The 13,626-nt window shown below is 44.3% G+C and overlaps 1 protein-coding gene across 1 annotated transcript in view; it reads right to left on the minus strand.

Moving 5' to 3' along the window:
- Positions 1-13,626, minus strand: part of LOC123766954 (arylsulfatase B) — a 156,017-nt gene that overhangs the window by 68,840 nt on the left and 73,551 nt on the right. Inside the window, exon 7 of the mRNA XM_045756443.2 lies at positions 7,952-8,049. Coding sequence (XP_045612399.2) covers positions 7,952-8,049 — 98 coding nt within the window. The remainder of the gene's footprint in view (positions 1-7,951; positions 8,050-13,626) is intronic.

Genomic DNA, 13,626 nt, shown 5'->3' on the forward strand with positions numbered 1-13,626 from the left:
TGACTGTAAAGCTGCCGCCCAGTTGGGTGGGTGTGGAGCACATGACTGTAAAGCTGCCGCCCAGTTGGGTGGGTGTGGAGCACATGACTGTAAAGCTGCCGCCCAGTTGGGTGGGTGTGGAGCACATGACTGTAAAGCTGCCGCCCAGTTGGGTGGGTGTGGAGCACATGACTGTAAAGCTGCCGCCCAGTTGGGTGGGTGTGGAGCACATGTCTGTAAAGCTGCCGCCCAGTTGGGAGAGTGTGGAGCACATGACTGTAAAGCTGCCGCCCAGTTGGGTGGGTGTGGAGCACATGACTGTAAAGCTGCCACCCAGTTGGGTGGGTGTGGAGCACATGACTGTAAAGCTGCCGCCCAGTTGGGTGGGTGTGGAGCACATGACTGTAAAGCTGCCGCCCAGTTGGGTGGGTGTGGAGCACATGACTGTAAAGCTGCCGCCCAGTTGGGTGGGTGTGGCGCACATGACTGTAAAGCTGCCGCCCAGTTGGGAGAGTGTGGAGCACATGACTGTAAAGCTGCCGCCCAGTTGGGTGGGTGTGGAGCACATGACTGTAAAGCTGCCGCCCAGTTGGGTGGGTGTGCAGCACATGACTGTAAAGCTGCCGCCCAGTTGGGTGGGTGTGGAGCACATGACTGTAAAGCTGCCGCCCAGTTGGGTGGGTGTGGAGCACATGACTGTAACGCTGCCGCCCAGTTGGGTGGGTGTGGAGCACATGACTGTAAAGCTGCCGCCCAGTTGGGTGGGTGTGGAGCACATGACTGTAAAGCTGCCGCCCAGTTGGGTGGGTGTGGAGCACATGACTGTAAAGCTGCCGCCCAGTTGGGTGGGTGTGGAGCACATAACTGTAAAGCTGCCGCCCAGTTGGGTGGGTGTGGAGCACATGACTGTAAAGCTGCCGCCCAGTTGGGTGGGTGTGGAGCACATGACTGTAAAGCTGCCGCCCAGTTGGGTGGGTGTGGAGCACATGACTGTAAAGCTGCCGCCCAGTTGGGTGGGTGTGGAGCACATGACTGTAAAGCTGCCGCCCAGTTGGGTGGGTGTGGAGCACATGACTGTAAAGCTGCCGCCCAGTTGGGTGGGTGTGGAGCACATGACTGTAAAGCTGCCGCCCAGTTGGGAGAGTGTGGAGCACATGACTGTAAAGCTGCCGCCCAGTTGGGTGGGTGTGGAGCACATGACTGTAAAGCTGCCGCCCAGTTGGGTGGGTGTGCAGCACATGACTGTAAAGCTGCCGCCCAGTTGGGTGGGTGTGGAGCACATGACTGTAAAGCTGCCGCCCAGTTGGGTGGGTGTGGAGCACATGACTGTAACGCTGCCGCCCAGTTGGGTGGGTGTGGAGCACATGACTGTAAAGCTGCCGCCTAGTTGGGTGGGTGTGGAGCACATGACTGTAAAGCTGCCGCCCAGTTGGGTGGGTGTGGAGCACATGACTGTAAAGCTGCCGCCCAGTTGGGTGGGTGTGGAGCACATGACTGTAAAGCTGCCGCCCAGTTGGGTGGGTGTGGAGCACATGACTGTAAAGCTGCCGCCCAGTTGGGAGAGTGTGGAGCACATGACTGTAAAGCTGCCGCCCAGTTGGGTGGGTGTGCAGCACATGACTGTAAAGCTGCCGCCCAGTTGGGTGGGTGTGGAGCACATGACTGTAAAGCTGCCGCCCAGTTGGGTGGGTGTGGAGCACATGACTGTAAAGCTGCCGCCCAGTTGGGTGGGTGTGGAGCACATGACTGTAAAGCTGCCGCCCAGTTGGGTGGGTGTGCAGCAAGACTAGTAACTGTGTGACTCACCATAAATGTAAAGTGCCTTGTATAGTGACTGTTGTGAGCCTCTTGTTGAATCACTTGTGACACAAAAGATTACTGATGTGTGTATTTGTGGTGGTGATTAAATATGTATGTGTATGTATATATGTATACGTATGAATATGTACATGTATGCATAAGTATGTGTACATTAATAATTTTGTAACTAGCGTCAAAAGATTGTTATTTGCTTAGCTAAACGAACTAGAGGGTTCAGTTCCTGAACCGATTATGTGCCTCTGTAATCCTTTACACCACCGCCCACGGGATGTGTATTATGGGGTGCATAATAAAGAAAGAAAATGAATGGACCGAACCCCATAATTCATTTAGCTAAGCAAGTTACAATCTTGATGAGCTAGTTACAAAATTCACTATAAGTCGTCACATCATAAATGGGTTCGAGATCGACCACAAGTAGTGCATTACATAAATTTATCAGTATTGTGTAGCCTGTGATCCCCGCCTGGCTGGATACTGATACCTAGGTAATTTTCATGTGTCCGGACACCGGCAATAAGGTGGCATTATTTATTTAACTTAAGATATATATATTTTTAAATGTCAGCTATATTTATGACAAAGGATTTTAAATGTAGCCTATATTTCTACCTTTCAGATGACATAAATACTTTCGTTAATTACAATATCTAGATCAAACTAACATTGATTTTCAAAAGGTTGTATATTTTCCATCAATGGAGAGCATCAGCCAAGAAGCCTTCTTTAAAATATGAATATCTTTCCTCACCCAATAAGATCTAATCTCTGAATAAAACGCAAAAAACGACTTGATTGTAACCTATCCACCGCTGCCCATTGGATGGGGGAGAGGGGGTTATGTGTAGGATAAACATATCAATTGTGACACTAGCCCTCCATATATGTCAGTTGCTTAAATTATAAACTGTACTTGTGGTCGGACTCGAGCCCATTGTTGATGTGACAATGTGCATTGACTTTTGTAACTAGCTTATCAAGATTATAACTTGCTTGGCTATATGAATTGTGGGGCTCAGTCCCTGAGCCCATTATGTGCCTCTGTAACACTCCACTATCTCTCATAGGATGGGTATGGGGTGCATAATAAATGAACTAAAATAAGCTCTGCCTTTTTGATAACATATACAATTATAAGCTTTATTTGTGAATCTCAATTAAACAATATATCAAAGAGCCTGTAGGGTTCGGTGAGATGAGCGAAGAGACATGGGAGATTTTACATAAGTACAGTACATGGTAGTTTAAGTAGCGAACGCATGTCAACGAATAACGAGTATATATAACAAAACCATTGTCCTATGAAGTCGATTTAACTTCCAAACATATATTTTTTTTAATAAATGTTAAATGTTTTCTGGCTAGTTATGTTAGATTTTATTAAAAATACGTATTCTACTTGTTAACATTATAATTTAAATTTGTGATAATTTGTGCAGAGAAGTGCGACAACTGGATATGCCAACAAACACTTTCCAAACAACGATATATCTTGGATAAGTCGCTCCACAACATTGACGCTTGGACCGTCGACTTCCTTTGATGCTACTTATTTACTTATTTCATAATGAAATTGTATTAGTTTGGAGTAAATATATGTTTTCTCATGTTCTGCATTCAGCACCCACATTATAGTAAATATACCATATTACTTCATTACTTAAATAATGCTAGGAGGGTTTGAGTAGCTTTCGGTCTTTAGTGGACAGAATCTCCAATAGATGGGGCGAGAGTCGCTCCCTATCTCTCGCCCGAGCAGGAGTCGAAACTTAATTTAAAATTGATATATCTTTGTTCTCGAACATGATATATTTCATTTGGTGAAATCATAATAATGTTCATATCTCGGTCTTTCTGGAGGCATATAAGATTTTAGGCTTTATTAACGTATCTTTGTTAATTATACAATATATCGGCAAGTGCGTAGGCGTCTGCACTCCATGCCCGACAAGCTACTGAGCGCTACTATAAAAACATATGTATCTTCACTTGAGCTATAAATATGTCTATTGTAATGTATTTAAAATGAAGCTCTTATTTCTATCTTGCTTAAGACATATAAAACATTTGTGTTTATTAACGAATTTACGTGAAATAAACATTGATCTGAGAGAGAGTTGCTCTGTCGTTCAGTCTGTACGGGGTGGGAGCTCCGTAATTTTTAAAATACAATAATCTTCATTAGAAATTTAAATATGTCTATAGTAAAGTGTTTAAAGTGAAGCTTATATGTCTGTCTTTCTTGAGACATATAAAACATATATGTTTACTAACGAATTCACGTGAAACTAACATTGTTCTGAGAGAGAGTTGCTCGGTCGATCGATCTGTCCGGGGTCGGAGCTCGGCTATTATAAAAGTACACGTATCTTCGGTTTAAATTTAAATATGCCCATGGTAAGGTATTTAGAATGAAGCTTATATTTCTATCTTTCTTGTGACATATAAAACTTTTACGTTTATTAAGGAATCTGCGTGAAATAGGCATGGTTCTGAGATGAATGCTGCGGTTTTCGAGCTCGACACGCGGCAATGGACGCCATATACACATCCAGTGGGTGTTATTGGACCCCATACCCATTTTATGGGTGGTTGGAGCCCCATACCCATTCTATGGGTGGTTGGAGCCCCATACCCATCCTGTGGGTTGTAGTGGACCCCATACCCTTCCTGTGGGTGGATGTGATCCCCATACTCATCCTCTGGGTGGATGTGACCCTCATACCCATCCTGTGGGTGGTATTGCACCCCTTACTCACCTAACAGGTGGTAGTGGACAATATACCGATCCTGTAGTTGGTATAGTAGACACAATACCATCCTGTTTAGAGTAGTTTACCCCATAGACATTCCAATGAACCATCGTTTTCTGTTAGCGTTCCTACAAAACATCCTTTAAAGATTTGTAAAGCACCAACTATGGTATATAATATTGATTGGTGAAGGACTGTTATTCTATGTAATAATTTTTAGTGCTTATTATAATTTACTAAGAACAACTAATATTTCTCAAAACAAAACTACGAACCTTCAATAGGAAGTAGCTGATCTATAATATTCTAAGAGCATGGACAATAGTAGGTAAATTTCACAACCCATGTGGGACCTGAAAAGTACAATTTTCCTTATAATTGAACCAATCACGACTATTCTGCTATCTAGGTTGACGGACGGGTACTGTGAGACGCAAGTTGGTACGTGAGGAAGAGTTTGGGCCTTGGAAAAAAAGTAACTGGGAATATATCACATATTTACTAATTCATATTCAACATATTGACTTTAAGCATTAAGTCATATATGTGCTGTCTTGTGTGAGAACGGGTTGAATGGTGAGGGAGGAGGATTGAATACTGGACAATTGCTAGAGAGAAGGGTGGAGTGTTGGACAATAGTGAGGTAATAGCGTGGAGTACTGGACAATGGTGAGGGAGGAGGGTGGAGTACTCGACAATGGTGAGGGAGGAGGGTGGAATAATCTTCCCATATAAACATAGGTGAAGTAACTGGGCATTATGCAGGTCAGTGTTCATATCCTTCTCTATATATGTATCATAAAAATGAACATTTAATATCACTTCACTGTGATAATATCACTATCACTAGAAAGCACCCCCAACCTCCCTTCTTGTGGAAACAACAGCTCAAGACACCAGGAGAGCCGCAGGGTGCGGCACTCTACAACCTGGACCAGAAATATTCATCACCAGCTGTTACTTATTGAAAGCTGTCGTTGACATGAATTATAACTAGTGAACCTGACAATGCAGGCAGAGTGAGAGATCAAGAGAACAAGAATTATCGAGGCAGTACTCAGGAGATAATGGGAACATGACCCATTGAGGCAGTACTGACAGATCAAGAGAACAAGAATTATCGATTTCAATGTAGTTGAATATGCAACACCTCCTGGGAAATAAATAATATCGAGTTTTTAATGAGTTTTACTAAGGCAATATCAACTGAAACCACCATGTGGCCATCATGGTCACTGCAGTGCAATATATATATATAGGTCTTGGAAATATAAACCAAACTCTTCACGATGCTGTAATCAGCAGTAAAGCAGATGTCATCATTTTGCAAGAAACGTTTCCCTAGCACGATATCCTTCAGTTTACTGTGAATTAGCAGTATATTTTTCCGTATGAAGGGTGGAGATAAAGAGAATCAGTGATCCCTAGTAAGAACTACCATTCCCAGTTAGAAAATAGACCAGTTTACGTTGGGTTGAGGAAACCCTACATCCAGCCTGGTTGATTAACATTGATGCGACTCGAATGTCAGGCTGCGAGCAGCCATAACGAACAGCCTGGTTGATCAACCCAACAACCAGAAGGCCTGGTCAGAGATCCGGCCGCGGGGACACTGATCTCTGAAATCGTCAACAGGTAAGGAAAGTTTAGAAGAAATGTTTATAGCAGTGAGACCAAATATTACTGACAAACAGAGTTTCTCATACACAAGATCAACACTTTCCCTCGTCTCTTACTAGAACAGAGGCAGTGCTTTCCTTAGCTACGCATGAAGTGCAAATATTACCTACGATATGATCACTTATCATCAAAAGTTAAGTGCAAATGGATAAGCGAGTGTTGGTGGGAGTCTATTAGCGTAAATTCTGCCAAAAATAACTTTCTTAGATAACTGTTCACAGCCGAGACACTCTCAAGGTGTTTCCATTGATCTAAGGTTTACATCAACTGTACCCTAATATCAGTATAAGTGGGAGTTAGACCAAGTGATCAAGAGTGACCACTATGCTACCATAATCACGCTGAACACGCAACAATCACGTATACCACCTGCACAACAAGGTGGAATATAAAAACACTGGAATATATACCTAGAGGAACTTATAAAATGGTATGAAACACATGCGTTATTAAATGATTTAAGCATACATTACATCTGCAACAAACAAAGCTATCCTAGTCATTATCTTGGGAAACGCTAAATGAAAAAATATCCAAAGAAACTAAACGAGTCCATATCGTGAGAAAACATACCAAGAGAAACCCAACACCAGTAGGCAGCCGTAACACAGGACAGACTCGTATAAACAATGTTTCCCAATTGGTTTTGGGGTGACACTTAATATTAATGTTAAATTAGGAGACTTAAGAAAATGTTGTCTGAAAGATAAGACCAAATATACGAGACCAAATCTGAGCAACACACACAATCTATTTGGATACAATAAAAGGAAGGCTTATGTGGAAAGAAATATCTCAGGCGTACAGGTTCAACAATGTTTTAGTGACTTTTATGGCAACAGGTAAGCTGCTTGTCCTACCTAAGAAGAGAACAAAGAAATGCATAAGCAGGTAGGACAGTTCACTACGGCCCAGCAGACTTTATCTGAACAATACTGTGAGGCCAGACAAGGAAACACCTGAGAGTAGTGGGATGCTGCTTATGCTTGAGAAGCGCTGACATGTGCTTTTTCCATTTTGTGGTATAAGCTGGAGGGACTCCAAACGGGTCCTGCCGGGTAAGTACAAAGGTGACCCCTAGTCCTCAAAGGAAAGTCTACAACGGGCTCACCATAGTCCGTGCTACTTGGAACTTTTGTTCCGAGTAACTGAATCTAAAACAACAACAACAACATCATCAAAGGTTCCTATCCATATATATATATAGTAATTTTGTGTAAATCAGCAGGGACTAGAGAGAAGGGCATAATGTCACTGGGATCAAAGGTAACAGGGAGGAATAGACGCATAATACTACTGTGACCTAAGCTAAATGGGACGTATAAAGGCATAATGTCACTTGGAGATAAGTTAAGAGGGAAGTAGAGAGGCATAATGTCATTAGACGATAAGCTAACAGGGAAGAATACAGGAATAATGTCACTGGCATCTAAGCTAACAGGGAAGAATAGAGGAATAATGTCACTGGCATCTAAGCTAACAGGGAAGAATAGAGGAATAATGTCACTGGCATCTAAGCTACCAGGAAAGTATAGATGCATAATATCACTGGGAGATAGGTTAACATGGAACTATAGAGTCATAATGTCACTGGGAGATAAGCTAACAGGAAAGTATAGATGCATAATGTCACTGGGAGATAAGCTAACAGGGAAGTATAGATGCATAATGTCACTGGGAGATAAGCTAACAGGGAAGTATACAGATAAAATACATACGTCGGTGGTGAAGACGATGACAGAGTTGTCGTAGTGACCGGTGTCCTTTAATGCCGTCACCACGCGGCCCACAGCCTCGTCCAAGGCGCTCAACATCCCTACAACAACATCCATCATTATCAATATATATCCACCAGTATAAAATGTATTCTCGAAAGATATTATATGGGAATGACAAGGACTCATTCTGCACATGTTTCTTAATTACATTAGGGAGAGTCACAAGAATATCAGCACGTAAACATTGTCACAATCAGAATCAGAAACTTTATTCGCACTGACTTACACAAATTACTATTACGATGGTTGCTTTAAACTGGCGTACAACACTCTAGATCAAGCATACATTTTTGCCATCAAGTGAATAACATTTAGCTTACAATTAGGAAGATGATATATATTCCTCACACACATTTGTACTAGTTTGCTGTCTATTTAGTTTATGTTTTTGAACGAATCGCTTTGCGTAATAGTGGGTTCATAAATTGTGTAACTCCTGTCCCTACCATTTGAACTTTACTCTTTTGTTTTTCATACACACATTATTTTGAATAAAATTGTATTTTATTGCATTGTTTTGTATTGTATTGTAGTGCATTATATTGTGTTGTATTGCATATTGTAAAAACTAAGATATGATTACCATTGGAACAGCTAGACTAAGGTAATTTGTGATATAAATGTGCACAGTTTATATCACATAAGTAAAATGATAAGAAAACAGAAGTAGAAGTAATATAAGATAATCATACCATGCACTTATAGAAATTTTCTCACACCAGCATACTATATCAACAGATTCTACGGTTGTCTCTGATCAAAATCACTCCAATCATCCACCCCATGCAACACAAATTTGACTTCAATTAGACTCAAAATGCGTTACAACCAATGTTGTAGAGAGTAGTTCCTTCATAAGTCCAATTATCTAGTTGGGGGGGGGGGGGTCCCCCTACTATCTCTGATGAACACTTGTTTTATTTTACCCTGTTGACCTGCTACACCGTATTGTACCTCAATTATTAAGGTGTATATCCTAACAATTAATTGTATATATCTGGGAAAGTAAAGGTAGCCAGTGATAAGCGAGTGCCTGAAAAATAGAGTTGACCGAGTTTTTTGCTTGGGTAATTACTTTCAGAAAAAATAAATCATTCATGTGTGAATTTTTTCTTCAAATGTGAGTAAGGACATCAGGCCAGGGAAGAGATCAGTGAGTGCGAGGATGGACACTCAAGATATGTCATCAACATTTCTTCCATTCTCAACTGAACTCGTCTTGTCGAATAATACATCCCATTTTGATGTTAAAATCCTTCTCGGATAATGTACTATAAAAAATAGTTTTTCGTAAACAACCCCCTTTTCAATATTTTGAGCCATCGGATTTGTTAGATTAGATTTGATTCAGGCAATTTAGTACATCAGTTTCTGACCATTGTGACAACTGGAGAGAACGGGCTGCTCACTTAAGCCTACCATGGTCAGCATTTGCAGGTACCATTGTTCACAACTATACAGACATAGACATTGACTATTAAATAACCTTACTTTCAACCCGGTATCAACATGTCTATCACCCAGTACCAGCGACAAGCTTAGTGTCACCCAGTACCAGCGACCAGCTTAGTGTCACTCAGAACCAGCGACAAGCTTAGTGTCACCCGGTACTAGTGCCAAGCTTAATGTCACCCAGTAACAGCGACAAGCTTAGTGTCACTCAGTACCAGCGACCAGCTTAGTGTCACTCAGAACCAGCGACAAGCTTAGTGTCACCCGGTACTAGCGCCAAGCTTAATGTCACCCAGTACCAGCGACAAGCTTAGTGTCACTCAGTACTAGCGCCAAGCTTAGTGTCACCCAGTACCAGCAGCAAGCTTAGTGTCACCCAGTACAAGCACCAAACTTAGTGTCACTCAAAACCAGCGACAAGCTTAGTGTCACCCGGTACCAGCGACAAGCTTAGTGTCACCCAGTACCAGCGACAAACTTAGTGTCACCCAGTACCAGCAACAAGCTTAGTGTCACCCAGTACCAGAGACAAGGTTAGTGTCACCCAGTATCAGCGCCAAGTTTAGTATCACCCAGTACTTGCGCCAAGCCTAGTGTCACCCAGTACCTGCGACAAGCTTAGTGTCACCCACTTCAGGCGCCAAGTTTAATGTCACCCATTACCTGCGCTAAGCTAAGTGTCACCCAGTACTAGCGCGAAGCTTAGTGTCACCCAGTACCAGCGACTAGCTTAGTGTCACCCAGTACCTGGGCCAAGCATGGTGTCACCCAGTACCAGCGACAAGCATTGTGTTACCCAGTACCAGCGCCAAGCTTAGTGTCACCCAGTACCAGCTACAAGCTTAGTGTCACCCAGTACCAGTGGCAAGCTTAGTGTCACCCAGTACTTGGGAAACGCTTAGTGTCACCCAGTACAAGCGCCAAGCTTAGAGTCACCCAGTACAAGCGACAAGCTTAGTTTCACCCAGTACTAGAGCCAAGCTTAGTGTCACCTAGTACCAACGACAAGATTAGTGTCACCCAGTACCAGCGCCAAGTTTAGAATCATCCAGTACCTGTGCTAAGCTTAGTGTCACCCAGTACTAGCGCTAAACAAAATGTCACCCAGTACCAGCGATTAGCTTAGTGTCACCCTTTACCTGCGCTAAACTTGGTGTCACCTAGCACCAACGACAAGCTTTGTGTCACCCAGTACCAGCGCCAAGATTAGTGTCACCCAGTACCAGCGCCAAGTTTAGTGTCACCCAGTACCTGCGCTAAGCTTAGTGTCACCCAGTACCAATGCCAAGCTTAGTGTCACCCAGTACCAGCGACAAACTTAGTGTCACCCAGTACTAGCGACAAGCTAAGTATCACCCAGTTCCAGCGACAAGCTTGGTATCACCCGGTACTAGCGCCAAGCTTAGTGTCACCCAGTACCAGCTCCAAGTTTAGTGTCACCCAGTACCAGTGACAAGCTTAGTGTCTCCCAGTACCAGCGACTAGCTTAGTGTCACCCAGTACCAGAGACAAGGTTAGTGTCACCCAGTACCAGCTACAAGGTTATTGTCACCCAGTACCAGCGACAAGCTAAGTGTCACCTAGTACCAGATACAAACTTAGTGTCAACCAGTACCAGCGACAAGCTTACTATCACCCAGTAACTGCGACAAGCTCAGTGTCACCAAGTACTAGCGACAAGCTTATTGTCACCCACTACCAGCGACAAGTTTAGTGTCACCCAGTACTTGGGCCACAATTAGCGTCACGCAGTACTAGCGCCAAGCTTAGAGTCACCCAGTACCAGCGACAAGCTTAGTGTCACCCAGTACTATAGCCAAGCTTAGTGTCATCCAGTACCAGGGACAATATTAGTTTCACCCAGTACCAGTGCCAAGTTTAGTATCACCCAGTACCTGCACTAAGCTTAGTGTCACCCAATACTAGCGCTAAGCTTAGAGTCATCCCGTACCTGCGACTAGCTTAGTGTCATCCAGTACCTTAGCTAAGCTTGGTGTCACTCAGTACCAACGACAAACATTGTGTCACCCAGTACCAGCGCCAAGTTTAGTGTCACCCAGTATCTGCTCTAAGCTTATTGTCACCAAGTACTAGCGCTAAGCTTAGTGTCACCCAGTACCAACGACTAGCTTAGTGTCACCCAGTACCTGCGCCAAGCATGGTGTCACCCAGTACCAGCGAGAAGCATTGTGTCACCCAGTACCACCACCAAGCTTAGTGTCACCCAGTACCAGCACCAAGTTTAGTGTCACTCAGTACCAGTGCCAAGCTTAGTGTCACTCAGTACAGCACCAAGTTTAATGTCACCCAGTACCAGCGCTAAGCTTAGTGTCACCCAGTACCAGCGCCAAGCTTAGTGTCACCCAGTACCAGTGCGAAGCTTAGTGTCACACAGTACCAGCGCCAAGCTTAGTGTCACCCAGTACCAGCAAAAAGCTTAGAGTCATCCAGAACCAGCGACAAGCTTAGTGTCATCCAGTACTTGCGCCAATGTTAGTGTCACCCATTACCAGCAATACGCTTAGTGTCATCCAGTACTAGCGCCAAGCTTAGTGTCACCCAGCACTAGCGCAAAGCATAGTGTCACCCAGTACTAGTGCCAAGCTTAGTGACAACCATTACCAGCGCCAAGCTTAGTGTCACCCAGTACTAGCGCAAAGCTTAGTGTCACCCAGTACTAGTGCCAAGCTTAGTGACACCCAGTACCAGCTAAAAGCTTAGTGTCACCCAGTACCAGCTACAACCTTAGTGTCACCCAGTACCAGCGACAAGCTTAGTGTCACCCAGTACTTGGGGCCACGCTTAGTGTCACCCAGTACAAGCGCCAAGCTTAGAGACACCCAGTACAAGCAACAAGCTTAGTTTCACCCAGTACTAGAGCCAAGCTTAGTGTCACCCAGTACCAACGAGAAGATTAGTGTCACCCAGTACCAACGACATGATTAGTGTCACCCAGTACCAGCGCCAGGTTTAGAGTAATCCAGTACCTGTGCTAAGCTTAGTGTCACCCAGTACTAGCGCTAAACAAAGTGTCACCCAGTACCAGCGATTAGCTTAGTGTCACCCTTTACCTGCGCTAAACTTGGTGTCACCCAGCACCAAAGACAAGTATTGTGTCACCCAGTACCAGCGCCAAGATTAGTGTCACCCAGTACCAGCGCCAAGTTTAGTGTCACCCAGTACCTGCGCTAAGCTTAGTGTCACCCAGTACCAACGCCAAGCTTAGTGTCACCCAGTACCAGCGACAAGCTTAGTGTCATCCGGTACTAGCGACAAGCTAAGTATCACCCAATACCAGCGAAAAGCTTGGTGTCACCCGGTACTAGCGCCAAGCTTAGTGTCACCCAGTACCAGCTCCAAGTTTAGTGTCACCCAGTACCAGCGACAAGCTTAGTGTCACCCAGTACCAGCGATTAGCTTAGTGTCACCCAGTACCAGCGACAAGCTTAGTGTCACCTAGTACCAGTGACAAGCTAAGTGTCACCAAGAATCAGCTACAAGTTTAGTGTCAACCAGTACCAGCGACAAGCTTAGTTTCACCAAGTAACTGCGACAAGCTCAGTGTCACCAAGTACTAGCGACAAGCTAAGTATCACAAAGTACCAGCGACAAGCTTGGTGTCTCCCAGTACTAGCGCCAAGCTTAGTGTCACCCAGTACCAGCGACAAGCTAAGTGTCACCTAGTACCAGCTACAAGCTTAGTGTCAACCAGTACCAGCGACAAGCTTACTATCACCCATCACCCAATACCAGCGACAAACCTTAGTTTCACCCAGTAACTGCGACAAGCTCAGTGTCACCAAGTACTAGCGACAAGATAAGTATCACAAAGTACCAGCGACAAGCTTGGTGTCTCCCAGTACTAGCCAAGCTTAGTGTCACCCAGTACCAGCGACAAGTTTAGTGTCACCCAGTACTTGGGCCACGATTAGTGTCTTCCAGTACTAGCGCCAAGCTTAGAGTCACCCAATACCAGCGACAAGCTTAGTTTCACCCAGTACTATAGCCAAGCTTAGTGTCATCCAGTACCTGCACTAAGCTTAGTGTCACCCAGTACTAGCGCCAAGCTTAGTGTCATCCAGTACTAGCGCCTAGCAAAGTGTCACCCGGAACAAATGCCAAGCTTAGTGTAACCCATTATTAGCGCTAAGCTTAGTGTCGCC

The sequence above is a fragment of the Procambarus clarkii genome, chromosome 60, assembly GCF_040958095.1.
Source record: "Procambarus clarkii isolate CNS0578487 chromosome 60, FALCON_Pclarkii_2.0, whole genome shotgun sequence".
Classification (NCBI taxonomy): Eukaryota; Metazoa; Arthropoda; class Malacostraca; order Decapoda; family Cambaridae; genus Procambarus; species Procambarus clarkii.